This window comes from Camelus dromedarius, chromosome 13 (genome assembly GCF_036321535.1).
Source record: "Camelus dromedarius isolate mCamDro1 chromosome 13, mCamDro1.pat, whole genome shotgun sequence".
NCBI lineage: Eukaryota > Metazoa > Chordata > Mammalia > Artiodactyla > Camelidae > Camelus > Camelus dromedarius.
In genome coordinates this window covers 70271422-70284169 of record NC_087448.1, presented here as the reverse complement: position 1 = coordinate 70284169, position 12748 = coordinate 70271422, and the positions used below count along the sequence as shown (strand labels likewise).

The 12748-nt window shown below is 54.8% G+C and overlaps 1 protein-coding gene across 5 annotated transcripts in view; it reads right to left on the bottom strand.

Moving 5' to 3' along the window:
• CRYL1 (crystallin lambda 1) overlaps positions 1 to 12748 on the bottom strand; it is a 78498-nt gene that overhangs the window by 58163 nt on the left and 7587 nt on the right. For 2 of the 5 annotated variants that reach the window (XM_031465700.2, XM_031465702.2), the window contains exons 1-2: positions 11794 to 11913; positions 6238 to 6345 (exon numbers count right to left, since the gene is read on the bottom strand). In XM_031465700.2, coding sequence (XP_031321560.1) covers positions 6238 to 6345; positions 11794 to 11843 — 158 coding nt within the window. In that variant the 5' untranslated portion in view covers positions 11844 to 11913. Of the gene's footprint in view, positions 1 to 6237; positions 6346 to 10724; positions 10879 to 11793; positions 11914 to 12748 lie in introns of those variants that run through there. The other 3 variants (XM_031465703.2, XM_064493293.1, XM_031465701.2) reach the window with 3 other exon arrangements.

The following is a 12748-nucleotide window of genomic DNA, read 5'->3' as shown; positions in this document are numbered from 1 at the left end:
GTTGTTGATAATGGGGGCCGGGGGCTATCGTGTGGGCACGGGGGGTCCCTGGGAAATCCCTGTACCTCGCCCCCATTTTGCTGTGAACCTCAAACTGCTCTAAAAGATAAAATCTCTTTTAAAAAGAGGAACAGCAAGGCCCTGCTGTGCAGCCCGGAACGGAAGGAGCAGAAGGCGAACCTGGCGGCTCCTGAGTTGCTCAGGCCCGTTCTTCCAGCTGAACTGACCTTGTGACTGGCCCCTCCCCGCCCTGTGCTCTCTTTTCTTACAATAACTTATCCTTTTACCCAGAGGTCTTGAAAGAAGGTCGTGGGCTGAACCTCAAGAAAACGGGCGGCCCCTCCTCAGTTCCCCCACAACAACAGCGAGCTCCTGTCAAGGTGAGAGGAATGTCACACCCTGCGAAACGCCCTGACTGCTATCACCTGCTCTGTTCCGTGCAGTTTGTCTGTAAAACCCCAGGACCCCGACACCAGGACGGGCTCACAGGCTCTGAGGCCCAAGCCCGCTGTGACCCCCGCTGCCTGCAGAGCAGTAAAGCTGCTGCGTTCCATCCTCCCAGGCTCTGCCTGACTCTGGCTTCAGCTGTCGGGGACAGAGCTGTATCCAGTGTCTTGTGATAATGAAAATGAATATATGCATATGTGCATAACTGAATCACTGTGCTGTACATTTGAAACTAACACAACATTGTAATTGATACCACAATTTAAAAAGAGAGAACTTAGGAGTTAAAAAAAAGCTGTTTCATTAAACAATGTTTATCAGCTAAAAATGAAAGAACTGAGGGCGTCGGTAGAGCTCAGTGGTAAAGTGTGTGCTCAGCATGCACGAGGTCCTGGGTTCCATCCCCCGTGCTCCGACAACACAGAAAAAGAAAGAAGCCTAATCACCTGCCCCCTCCCCAAAAAGTACTGCTTTAAAAATAATCATAAATAAAGATAAAAGGACTGAAACGCACGAAAGGCAGGTTGACCTGCGGTAAGTGCCTGAGACTCCAGTCAGGATGCAGGGGACACATCAGGCCCCAGTCAGTCCCCAGACCCGGGAGGTGGCAGAGAAAACTCAGGGGGGAAAACCAGGTCCAGCGCAGGCCCAGAACTTCCACAGCTCGGGGCCGACCACGTTCCAGCTCAGGGGGTCACCAAACACACAAGGCAGGAAGGTTCCTTCACCCCAGAAGATCCACCTGGGCATCAGGGTGGTTCTGAGCTGAAGGCAGTCAGCGCCAGCAGGCTCAGGAAGGGGGCCTGGCCCAAGAAGGGACACACCCTCACAGCAGGGCGAGCGGGTCACTCCTCTCCTTCTGGGGAGGGGCCTGCCTTCCTCACGACCTGACCCCTGTCCCCGGGCGCGGCATTGCAGCAGCTGCCGCCTCCCAAGTCCTCAGGGCTCTGGGGGCTCGTGCACGTAGGTGATTACTTCCGTTTTCCTCCTGTTGACCTGCCTTACAGCAATTCAGTTCTGAGACCAGCTAAGGAGCCTAGAAGGGAAGAAGCGGACACTTTCCAGCCCCCGCGGCGATGCACCACCGCACAGTTCATCTCCTCTCGGCACCCATACTCCCGCGAGGGTGTGACTTGTGGATAAGAAATCCGGGCCTGGTCTTCACAGAGCTGCTGAAGCCACTGGAACTTCTGTGAGGAGGGCACTCAGGTGCCTTTTGTCATGTTAGGGGGACTGGTTCTTTTTTTGTTCTGTTACTTTTTTTAAAGTTTTTTTCTATGTTTGTCATACATACATGTACATTTATTCCTTTTCGTATTCTTTTTCATTACAGCTTACTACAAGACACTGAATATGGTTCCCTGTGCTATGCAGTAAATCCTTGTTGTTCATCTGTGTTATACGTAGTAGATCGCATCTGCAAATCTCGAACTCCCAGTTTATCCCTCCCCCCTCCTTTCCTCACTAGTAACCGTAAGTTTGTTTTCTATGTCTGAGTGTGTTTCTGTTCTGTAAATAAGTTCATTTGTGTCTTCTTTTAAGATTCCACATATCAGTGATTTCATGAGGTATTTTTCTTTCTCTTCCTGGCTTACTTTACTTAGAAAGACGATCTCCAGGTCCATCCATGTTGCTGCAAATGGTATTATTTCCTTCTTTTCTATGGCTGAGTTGTGTTCCATTGTATTAACGTAGCACAACTTCTTTATCCAGTCATCTGTGGATGGACATTCAGGTGCTTCCGTGTCTTGGCTGTTGTAAATAGTGCTGCTGTGAACATTGGGGTGCACAAATCTTTTTGAATTAGAGTTCCCTCCAGATATGTGCTCGGGGTGGAATTTCTGGATCATAGGGTAAGTCTATTTTCAGATTTTGAGGAATCTCCATTCTGCTTTCCATAATGACTGCACCAAACTACATTCTCACCAACAGTGTAGGAGGTTCCCGTTTCTCCACACCCTCTCCAGCATTTATTGTTCGTGGACTTTTTAATCATGGCCATTCTGACTGGTGTGAGGTGATACCTCATTGTAATTTTGATTTGCATTTCTCTGATAATTAGCAATATTGAGCATTTTTCATGTGCACATTGGCCATTTGCATGCTTCACTGGAGAACTGCCTGTTTAGGCTGTTCTGTGACTTCTGAAAGCACCTGAGGACAGGGGCTGGTTGCCTTTGAAGTCAACCAAGTAATGACAGGGTCGGACCTCTCAGTTCCCCCCTGATCCTGGGGAGGGAGAGAAGTCAAGGGCTGAGTTCAGTTGCCGCCCGCCGGCGACTTAATCCATCGCGCCTGAGTAACGAGGTGCCTTAAGACCCAAAGGATGGGCTCAGAGAGCCTCTGGGTTGAACAGGTGGAGACTCGGGGAGAGGGGTGCACCCAGAAGGTGCGAGAGCCCCAGGGCCCTCCCCGCACACCCCGCCCTGAGCGTCTCCAGCACCGTTTGCACTAAGCCAGTGATTAGTGAGCAAGCTGGCTTCCTGGGCCCTGTGAGCCCGAGGCGGGGTCTGGGAGCCTCTGATCTGCAGCCAGTGGGTCGGAAGCACGGGGGAAGATGGACTTGGAGCTGGGGCCTGAAGTGGAGGGTCGGTCTTGCGGTCTGAGCCCGTCCACTGCAGGACAGGACGCTGTCTCAGAGTGAGCCGAACGAAGGGTGCGGCTGCTGTCGGAGAGCTGCCTGGCCTGGGGAGACCTGAGCGTCAGAGCGGAGGTCGGAATCTCAACTGATCAGCGTGAGAGCCTAGAAACTTCTCCAGAGGGCCGCACAGGAGGTTTGTGGCCCCATGAGGTCTGTTCCACATCTGTCTTGTTTTAATGGGAGACCCTCAAGGTCGGGGAGCTCAGTCCGTTGTGTGTGCTGTTTAATCTCCAGCTAAAATGCGCCCAGCACGTAGGAGGCGCTCAGTCAGTATTTGCGAATGAATGAAAGTAGGAATAAGTCGTCAGGAAACAAATGCTTTTGCTTTGAGCTCCCCAGTGGTTTCTGAGGTGGAGGCATTGCTGCCCCGCCCCCAGCTGTGAATTCTCCGTTGCCCCCTCCCGGGGTGGGGGGGGCGCTGCCTGGATCCAGAGGCCTGGGAGTCGCCCCCAGTTAGGAGTGTGAAAGGCCAGCCCCTGTCCCAGGGGGTGAAAACTCTGCTGCAGGACCAGCTCAGTCCCGCTGAGCCCGGAGCGCCTCCCGAAGTCACACCTCCGTCTTCCCACCCTGACCCCAGCCCCTTGCCAGTTCCTCCTGGAAGCACCTTCTTAATAAACCACTGGAATCTTTATCTCAGGATCCGATTCTAAGGAACCTCAGCTAAGACGACGTCAGGGGTTGGAATTATCAGCTCTGTACCAGTATAAAGCAATTGTGTAACAAATGCTCAAAGATTTAACAAATGGAAGCACAAACAATGAGCAGGCAATGAGAAACTGCTAAAAATGAGCAGGCATATTTGGAAAAGAAGCAAATAGAACTTTTCAGATGAAATTTAATTACTGAAATAAACTCAGTCGATGGTTTAACTAACAGCTTAGAGTAGACACAGCTAAAACTAGAATTAATAAACTGGAAGAAAGACCCAAAGAACATATCCAGAGGGAAGGATACAAAGTATGAAAGAGGTTAAAAGATCTGAAGGCTCGGACGGGCTGGTTCAACGCACATACAGTCAGCCTCCGGGAGGAGACAGACCCAGCAGCCTCAGCCCTGGGCGTGTTCCCTGCAGACACTGTTCCAGGGACATGGGCGAGGGATTAACGGCAGCACTGTTCACAACTGCCCCCAACTGGAAACGGCTCCAGTGTTTGCCAGAACGGTAAAACACACATACATAACAGCACAGTCACACAGCAGGAATGACCTAGAGATGACCATACCAAGTGAAGCAAGTCAGACAGAAAAACACCATGTGATGTCACTGCTATGCAGAATCTTAAAAAAAAGAGACAAATGAACTTACTTACCAAACAGAAACAGACTCACAGACACAGAGAACAAACTCATGGTTACCAGGGGGAAAGGGGGGTGATAGAGGGATAAATTGGGAGTTTGGGATTAGCAGATACAAACTGCTGTAAACAAAATAGATAAACAAGGTCCTACTGTACAGCACAGGGATGCTCAATATCTTATAATGACCTATAATGAAAAAATATGAAAAAGGTGTGTGTGTATATATAAATAAAACTGAACCACTGCACTGTACACCAGAAACTAACACGTCATCGTAAATCAACTAAACTTCAATTAAAAAGAAAAGTCACACAGTAGGACCTTATGTAGCAGTGAACGCAGTTGCCCTACAGCTGTGAGCCGCAACGTGGATGAATCTCAAAAATGGTTTCATAAAGCACAAAAACAAGCAAAACTAAACCACGTATTGTTTAGGGAAACACTTACAAAACTTTTTTCGGCAAGGTAACAGTAAATGCAAAATACAGGATTCAGGCTGGTTCTACTGGGGAGTCGGCGCAGTCAGAGCCAAAAGGCGGACACCGGGCACTGACAAGACCGGAGCGAAGCTGGGCAGAAGGTTCACGGATGTTCGTTCTGTCATGTCCTTCACAAGCGACCATAAATGACCTGTTCTTCCATATATACTTACTTTTATATGAAAAGTCATCCTCGTGGCATCTTTACAGAACAGACAGTATGGACGCGCTGAAGATGCCTGGCTTGGCACATCCGATAAACCGGGGCTGGACTCTGCGCCCTGCTGTGTGTGTGAGCGGCCTCCTGACCACTCACAGACCGAAGTTCTCCTGAAACAGCAGCAGTGAGTCTGCCCCCGGGGCTCGCGGAGGGCAGCAGCACAGCGAGGCTTCCAGGCTACACGCTCCAGGCCGGAAGGAGCAGTCGTGTCTTGTTCGTCCGCGCACCCCCACCCCAGTGAGCAGTGCGCGCCTGGACACCACGTGTTCACGCCAGTTCCTCTTCCTTCCGTAACAGCACAGGGCAAAGCCGGCGGTGGGGGGGGACGCTGGTTTATGTGGCGGTTTTGTTTGGGGGGGCTTGTTTATGTTTTTCAGACGGTGTTTTCCCTCATCACTGGCTACCTGCCACTTGGGACCTCTCTGCGTTTTGGGTGCTTAGCGGTTAAACAACAAAACTGGGCAAAGCTGTAATTTCCTGATGCCTAGAGCCTGACATAATAATCTTTTCAACAAGTAAACAATAAAGCACACTTTGTTACACAGAAAGGCAAATCCAAGTTATGCCCCGAAGATGGAGACTGACCGCCTAAACGTGCCCCCGGAGGCGGTCAGAACTGCGGTCGGGATGGCATCTCGGGCCGAGTCATGAACTAGTCTGATTCTTGTGTCTCTGGCCTCCGTGTTTTGGCCTTTTTCCTTTGGTTCCTACTCTTCTCCTTCCTCTGATGGTTCCCAAAACTCAGCCCTCCGCGTGCTGAGCGCTGGGCGTTTGGTGAGTCCATCTACTCTCACGCCTTAGACCCTGCTATCACAGTCCATTCTGGTCCTGCCACCGTCGGGTCAAGGGTCAAGACAAACCTCAGGACGTCTGTTTCTAAAACGCACAGCCGGCACAGCTCCGGCCATGTGACACCGGAGAGCCGCTCACTGCCTCACTCAGCGGGACGCCAGGGACTTAACGCTCAGTTCTGCCACTGCCATCACCTCCCAAGTCCCCTTTCACAGTCTGAGTCCCTCCCTCGGTGTCAGTCCAGTCCCCGGCCACCCAGCCCTGGCCTTTACAGCCTCAGGGAGACTGAGATGCAGATTCGCAGCCTGGAGAACTCGGGAAAGGACCCCGCGGGCCCCGGGAGGGGCCACCTGACTCACCGGATGTTGTCCAGGGCGCCTGTCACCTGCCGCGGATCCACGTCATAGAGCCTCACGGGGATGCCCCCGGCCGCGAACAGCATGGCCCAGCTGCGCCCAATGAGTCCGCTGGGGAGAGAGCAGAGGGCCGTCAGCCTGGAGACCGGCCGCTCCCACGCCTGGCCACAGGAAGGTTGTCACAGCGTCCTGCTCTTAGAGCATCTGATCTGGTGAAATGACACACTTGGAGAGCTGTCTCTATTTAAAATGTTCCCATGCAGAGCTCCTGAGTCTCACTCCAGTGCCCGTGTGGCGCTCTGGCCACCGCGCGGGGCCCACGCAGGGCTAAGACAAACGCCACATGGGGGGGAGGGGGTGGCAGGGTGTCCAGGCAAAAGGGCCTCCAGGGACTTCCAGCTGGCACTGTCCTGGGCAAATCACTGAACCTGACCAACAGAGAACACCTGCCCTCTCCTCCAGTAAACCAGCTCGCTTCCACCACCAGCACTGGAGGATGGACTGGGTACCCGGCAACATTCCCACAGCGCACGCCTTACCCCGGCCGACCTCACAGCAGCCCTCTGAGGGAGGCGCTGTTACGAGATCCACTTTACACGTGGGAAAACAGGCATGAGGGGCCAGGAGGACGCAGGCTCTGGGCTTTGCAGGCACTAACTACTGTATGTGAAATAGACAACCCCGTCCCACTGCACAGCACAGGGACCTGTGTTCAGTACCCGGTGGTCGCCTATAGTGGAAAGAAGTATGGACAGGAATCGGTGTATGTACATGACTGAGTCACTGTGCTGGACACCAGAGACTAACAGCGTTGTAAACCGACTATACTTAAATTAAAATTAAAATAAATAAGATTTTTAAAAAGCCTACACAGGCTCCAAGCGCCATGAGATGGACGGAGCGGCCTGACGGCTGAATCGCACCTGGTGGCCCCCGCCCGCCACGTCAGACCTACCAGGAAAGGCAAAGATGAAAGAGATGCGGAGAATTCACACGCGGCTGCCGCAAGGTTAGACTTGCGGCGTGGGGAGCCCCTAGGGCCCCGAGCACACAAGACAAACCCAGAGCAATCTGCAGATCCAGGAAGTAAAGAAGTGCTGAAAACAACCGCCGGGACAACCCCCCCGCCTCCCTGGCTGCGTCCTCAGAGGATGCACGAATGCTCCCGAGGCCCAGGAGTAAAGCCTCCCTGGGCCGCAAACCAGCGTGAAGTGAACACCCACGAGCCCATCCATCAGAAATAAACGTTTGCAAAGTAAAGTGAAAAGAGAGAAGCCCACCTCCCTGCAGAATTGTCCCCGGACAATCTGTGTTTGCTCTGCCCGCGGGGACATGTGGCCCCCGACACGTGGGCCGGGTGGAGACTTCCTCCCAAAGAGGGCAGCACAGAAAAGAGACAGAGTGACTGCAGAGGAGACGCCGGACAGACATAGCCCCAGGCCGAGGGTGGAGGTCAGCAGCAACCTTAACAAATCAAGTCCTCCGTGTGTCCCCTGATCTGAGATGAGGAGGACTCGTGCCTCCTAGAGTCTTCCTCCCCACGCCGGCCACGCAGACTGATCGGGGCAGGAGCGTCACACAAGCCCCAACAGAGGAACGTCCCACAGACCGCAGACCAGCGCTCCCAAAGTGCCCAGACCACTGAAAACAAAGGGAGTCTGAGAAACCGTCAGAGTCGAGAGGAGCCCAGGAGGGTAAGAGGGCGAATAAACGTGCTTGGGGCCCTGAACACCGGAGGAAAGCTGAGTAAAGTGTGGATGTCCCCGAGCAGTAACACGTCGAGGTGGATTTGGATTCGTGACTTGTACTAGGCGTGCCCTGCTGGCCTGGATGCTAGTACTGGGTGAGCAGGTGTGGGAGCTTGTGTACTCTCTTCACAATTTTCCTGTAAATCTTAAAAAATAAAGTCTATTAAAAAAAAATGAATGTTTCTAGCAGCAGTTCCACTCCCAGGTTCTGCACCCAGCAGAAATAAAAATGCATGTCCCAGAGCCCCCCCCAGACAGTGCGTTTGTGTTGGCGTTACTCAGAGCAGCTCGGTGGAAACAACGCAGAAGTCCACCAACTAATGAGCAAATAACGTGTGGTTCACCAGCCACAGAGCTCCCCAGCCACACCAAGGGTGCAGGGCTGCCACGTGGCTGGCCTGGGAAAAGACGCTCAGGTAAAGAAGCCACCCAGGAGGGGCTACACGGCAGATGAATCCATGTACACGAAATGTCCGTACGGACAGAAAGTAGACCTGTGGCTGCCGGGCCCGGGGAGGAGGGAATGGGACTGTAAATATGCTATAAACCACCAAATTGTACATTTTAAATGGGTGGATGGAACGGCCTAGGAAATACATCTCAATAGAATCTGTTGTTAAAAAATGAATGTACGTGAAATGCTTTGAAAGCCAACTCCTGCCACACAAGTGAACGTAAAGCAGTCTTAGTCAGAAGTTCTTAGTTTTGTTGAGTAGAAGGGAGGCCCAAGAGGAAACAACGATCACGTCTAGTGGAAGGTAGGGTCCCCTCAGAGCAGGATGAGAATCGTCTCCCAGAAGTCCTTGTCTGATGAGTGTTCAGACTGACGCAGGGATGCGGACGCGTGTTCCCTCACCAGACGTCAATGGCCCAGATCTTTGAGGGATTTTTCCAGAGGCGGTGGCTACAGGAAGGCAGTTCCAGAGCCAGATGGGAACTAACCAATTTCGTTTCCAATCCCAAACGCCAGCAAGGGTCCCCAGCTGGCCCGCCTCAGGGGGGACAGACCTCAAGGCCCTCTTGGGGGACGATGGGCTAACAGACACGCTTAAACCTCAGCAGCCTGCTGAGCGATCCAGCTCCGGACACAAAGGGCAGTATCCACACTCAGCATCTCATGTTTTTAAAAATCAGCACTTACTCAGGCTTCTTTAAAAGGAAGGAAATGCTGACAGGAGCGACACACAGCACGGAGGAAATGCAGGAAGCCAGTCAGAAAAAGACAGGTACTGTGTGACCCCACCACTGGGCGGAATGCAGAGCCGTCAGATTCAGAGACAGAGCAGGATAGGGGTCGGGGCCGGGGGCTGGGAGTGGGCAGTGTTTCATGAGGACACAGTTTTAGTTTTGCAAGAGGAAAAAGTTCTGGCGGTGATGGTGGTGACGGCTGCACAACAGTGTGAATGTACTTACTGCCACTGAGCTGTGCACTTAAAAGTGCTAAGATGGCCAAAATGGTAAAATATTCATCTCACCACGGTTTTTTTGTTTTTTTTTCCTTTAATTTTAATGAACATTAACTTAACCTGTTGCTCCTGGGTTTGGATGAGGCTTGCCTGGCCCACCAGGGGGCAACTGGGCTCATCCTGCTGGCCTGGAAGAAAACAGACAACACTCTCCCAGTCTCAGCTCTGCGGTCCCCACCCCCAGCGGTGCCACCTGTCCCTTTGTTCTCCTGGGGACTGTGTCTCAAAAGGTCCCCTGGGCCCCCCTGCAGGTCTGCCTTCTCCAGACAGCACTTCTTGCTTGCAGGAATATGACCATGCTGGCCTTCCCCAGACAGGTCACAGCTTAGCACCATCTATGGGCTGAGAATCAGAGTAAACACAATGCGTGTCTGTATGAAAACAGAAGTCACACTTTATCCTCCGGAAACACTGTTCTGTAAAGAGAGCTGCAGGCTATGGGGAAGGGAGGCTGGGGACACCCCTCCTGGATACCTATCTTACTCCCAGGTTCCCAGGCTGCCTTTACCAGATTTTCCCGCAGCCCTGGACCCAAGGGAGTTTTCTCTCCTTTCTTAATTCTTCAAAAACACACTCTTACACTCTCAAGCCCACCACTCTGAGGGGCTCACCCTGGATGCCCTCAGGAAAGCTCAGGGCCTGAGGAAGAGTGGCCTTGATGGAAAGATGGGTGGAAATGAACAAAACAGAGGCAGAATTTCTAGCAAGCACTTTAAGAGCAGGTCTGGTCATTATTAAGGAAAAATTGGGAACACAATGGCCCAATATGTTTCTGAAATTTTGAAATATGTATATTTTGGTCTGCTGAAATCCAAGAATGAAACTCAATCAGGTTCTAGCCAATTAATTTACATTCCCCAGCCTCATCTTTTGAATGGATGTTTCTTGGAATCACCTAGGAGGCCAGTGGTGGGGAGAGAGAAGAGAGGGGACAAGAGGGGACAGAAAGGGGAGAGAGGGCACAGGAGGGGACAGAGGGAGGAGGGAGGCAGGGAGGGAAAGCAGGGCCACCCCAGAAGCAGAGATGGGTTTTTTTAGGTGCTAAAGGTGTGAGGGAGACAAGACTTTCCATCCTAATTCCTGCGGTCCTTAAAGTTTGCCAACCCTTGTCAGCCTCCGTTGAGGCATCAGAAATAAACGGACTCCACAACCGCAGCCCCTTCCTCAGCGAGCAGCTGACCCTGGAACGACTCGGGTTCGGACTCCACCGGTCCAGGGACACGCAGGGTTTAAAGCAGCAGCAGCGCTGCAGGACACAGGAGCTGCGGATGGTTACCTGAGGCGGAGGGACCGCGGGCACGGCGGACCACCGGGCATTAAACCGGACTTCCCACTGCGGTGGACGGTGGGCGCCCCCAGCCCGCGGGCTGTCCGAGAGTCGCCCGTACAATCAACTCCCAACTGCACCTGACCTTTGTGGCTGGCGGCAGAACACCAATCCTAGGCCGAGGCCGGGGTTCACATACAAAACTCCAGCCTTGACCCTGGACAACGCAGGCGCGGGGGAAGAAAGATCCCCAAGCCCGGCACAAAGTTCGCGTTCTTACATATTTTTATGTCCTTTCATTAGGTAGCGGCACACCCACGTGCTTGGAAAGGACAAAGGCGCAGATAATGCCAGTGCTCCGTGTAAAAGAAAGCTGTGTAAACACAGAGCATCCTGGCCTCCTCCTCAGATGCGCTCTAAGGAGACCCAGACTCAGGCCCGGGCCGTGACTGAGGGTCGGGCAGGCCAGCCCCTCGGCGGCGCAGCCGGACGCCGGACACCAAAAAGGCGCAGCAAACTACCACAGCAAGTCCGGACACGTCGGCAGGGTAACTTACCGGGTGAAGGTACACACGACCCCTCCCCTTAAAAAAAAAAAAGAAAGAAAACAGCAAGAGTTGTAAAAGTCGGATGGGAGCGCCAACCAGGAAGCCGTGGATGGAACTCAGGCCGCTACCCTGACACAGTCGTCCGGGCAAACTGGGATGCCCTCCGGGAAGGGGGCCCCCGCCACGAATCAGACGTCGATTCGGATCGCGCGGCCCGCCCCCCACAAGCGGTGGTCCCGCCACAGCCTCGGGCCGGAGCGCGCCCTGCGGCAGTCGGGTCCCGCGCGCGTCACCCTGCCGCCGGGCCGGCCCCGCCGCGCCCCCGGGCTCGCCCCTCCGACGGAACCGGGGCGCGACCCCACTGCATCCGCTCGCCGCGCCAACATGCCGCTGTCCCTGCTGGGCCCGCATCACCCAGCTCCGCCGAACCGCAGCGCACCGCAGCCTGGCCGCCGCTGGAGAGACACGGGGCCGCGCCCCCGCCGGCCCGATCCCTGTCGTCCTCCCGGGCGCACGGGCTCGAGCCTTACCTGCCGATCACCGCCACCCCGCCGGCCGCCGAGGACTCGGGAGACGCCATGGCCCGCGCGGTGCCCGAGCCGACAGCTGCAGCGCGCGCCACCCGGGCATTGGCTCCGCCCCCCCGGGAGCGGCTGCGGGGCGCGGCGCCCCGCCCAAGAGTGGGCGCGGGCGGAGCCTCCACCTCGCCACGCCCTGTCCACGCGCGCGCGCGCCGGGCTCGGGGCCGGGTGGCGGGGGTGGGGGCGCCGCCGGCCCGTCGGGGGCGCGCGCGGGCGGGGAGGAGCCCGGGGACCCGCGGGGTGGGCACCCCGGAGAGCAGCCACTTGAGACTCCAGTCATTCACTTTCTTTTGATCAATTTCCAGCCGCGCCCCGAAGTCAGTGCGCGGGGAAGGGACACCTCCAGGCCGGCACAAGGCACGACCTCTAAATGACCCAGAAATGATCACCAGAATCTCCTTCCCGGTTGCAGATGTTAGCGCCGCTTCCGTCCACACCAGCTCAGGCCATAAACAGCACGGCATTGCTGGGTTCACACTGGTTTCCAGGAAGACCTCGCCCTCCTCCGCAGAGGAGACTGAGGCCTTGGAAACAGGGCCTTGGGACCACGGACCGGGGACGCTGGGGTGGGCTGTGCGCCGGACCGGAGGGCCGCGGAGCCCCACGGCAAGGAGGCGAGAGCCGTGGTCGGTGCTTCCTCCTGCAAGAGGCCGCGCTGGCTTAGGTTCCCGAAAAAGGAAGTGCCCCCGCGCCGCCGCCCCGGGCTCTTTTCGGAAACAGACCGGAGGGAGGTCGTCGCACCTCCCGCGACAGCAGTGTCCGCACAGCACAGACTGGAGGGAGACACCGGTCGTCCAGGTCCAGACGATTAGGCAGCGCTCGAGCAGAGCCAGAGGTGGGCCTTCCAGAACAATTTCACACGTTATCAACAGACATTTGAAAAGGCACGCAACTCAAGAGAAAA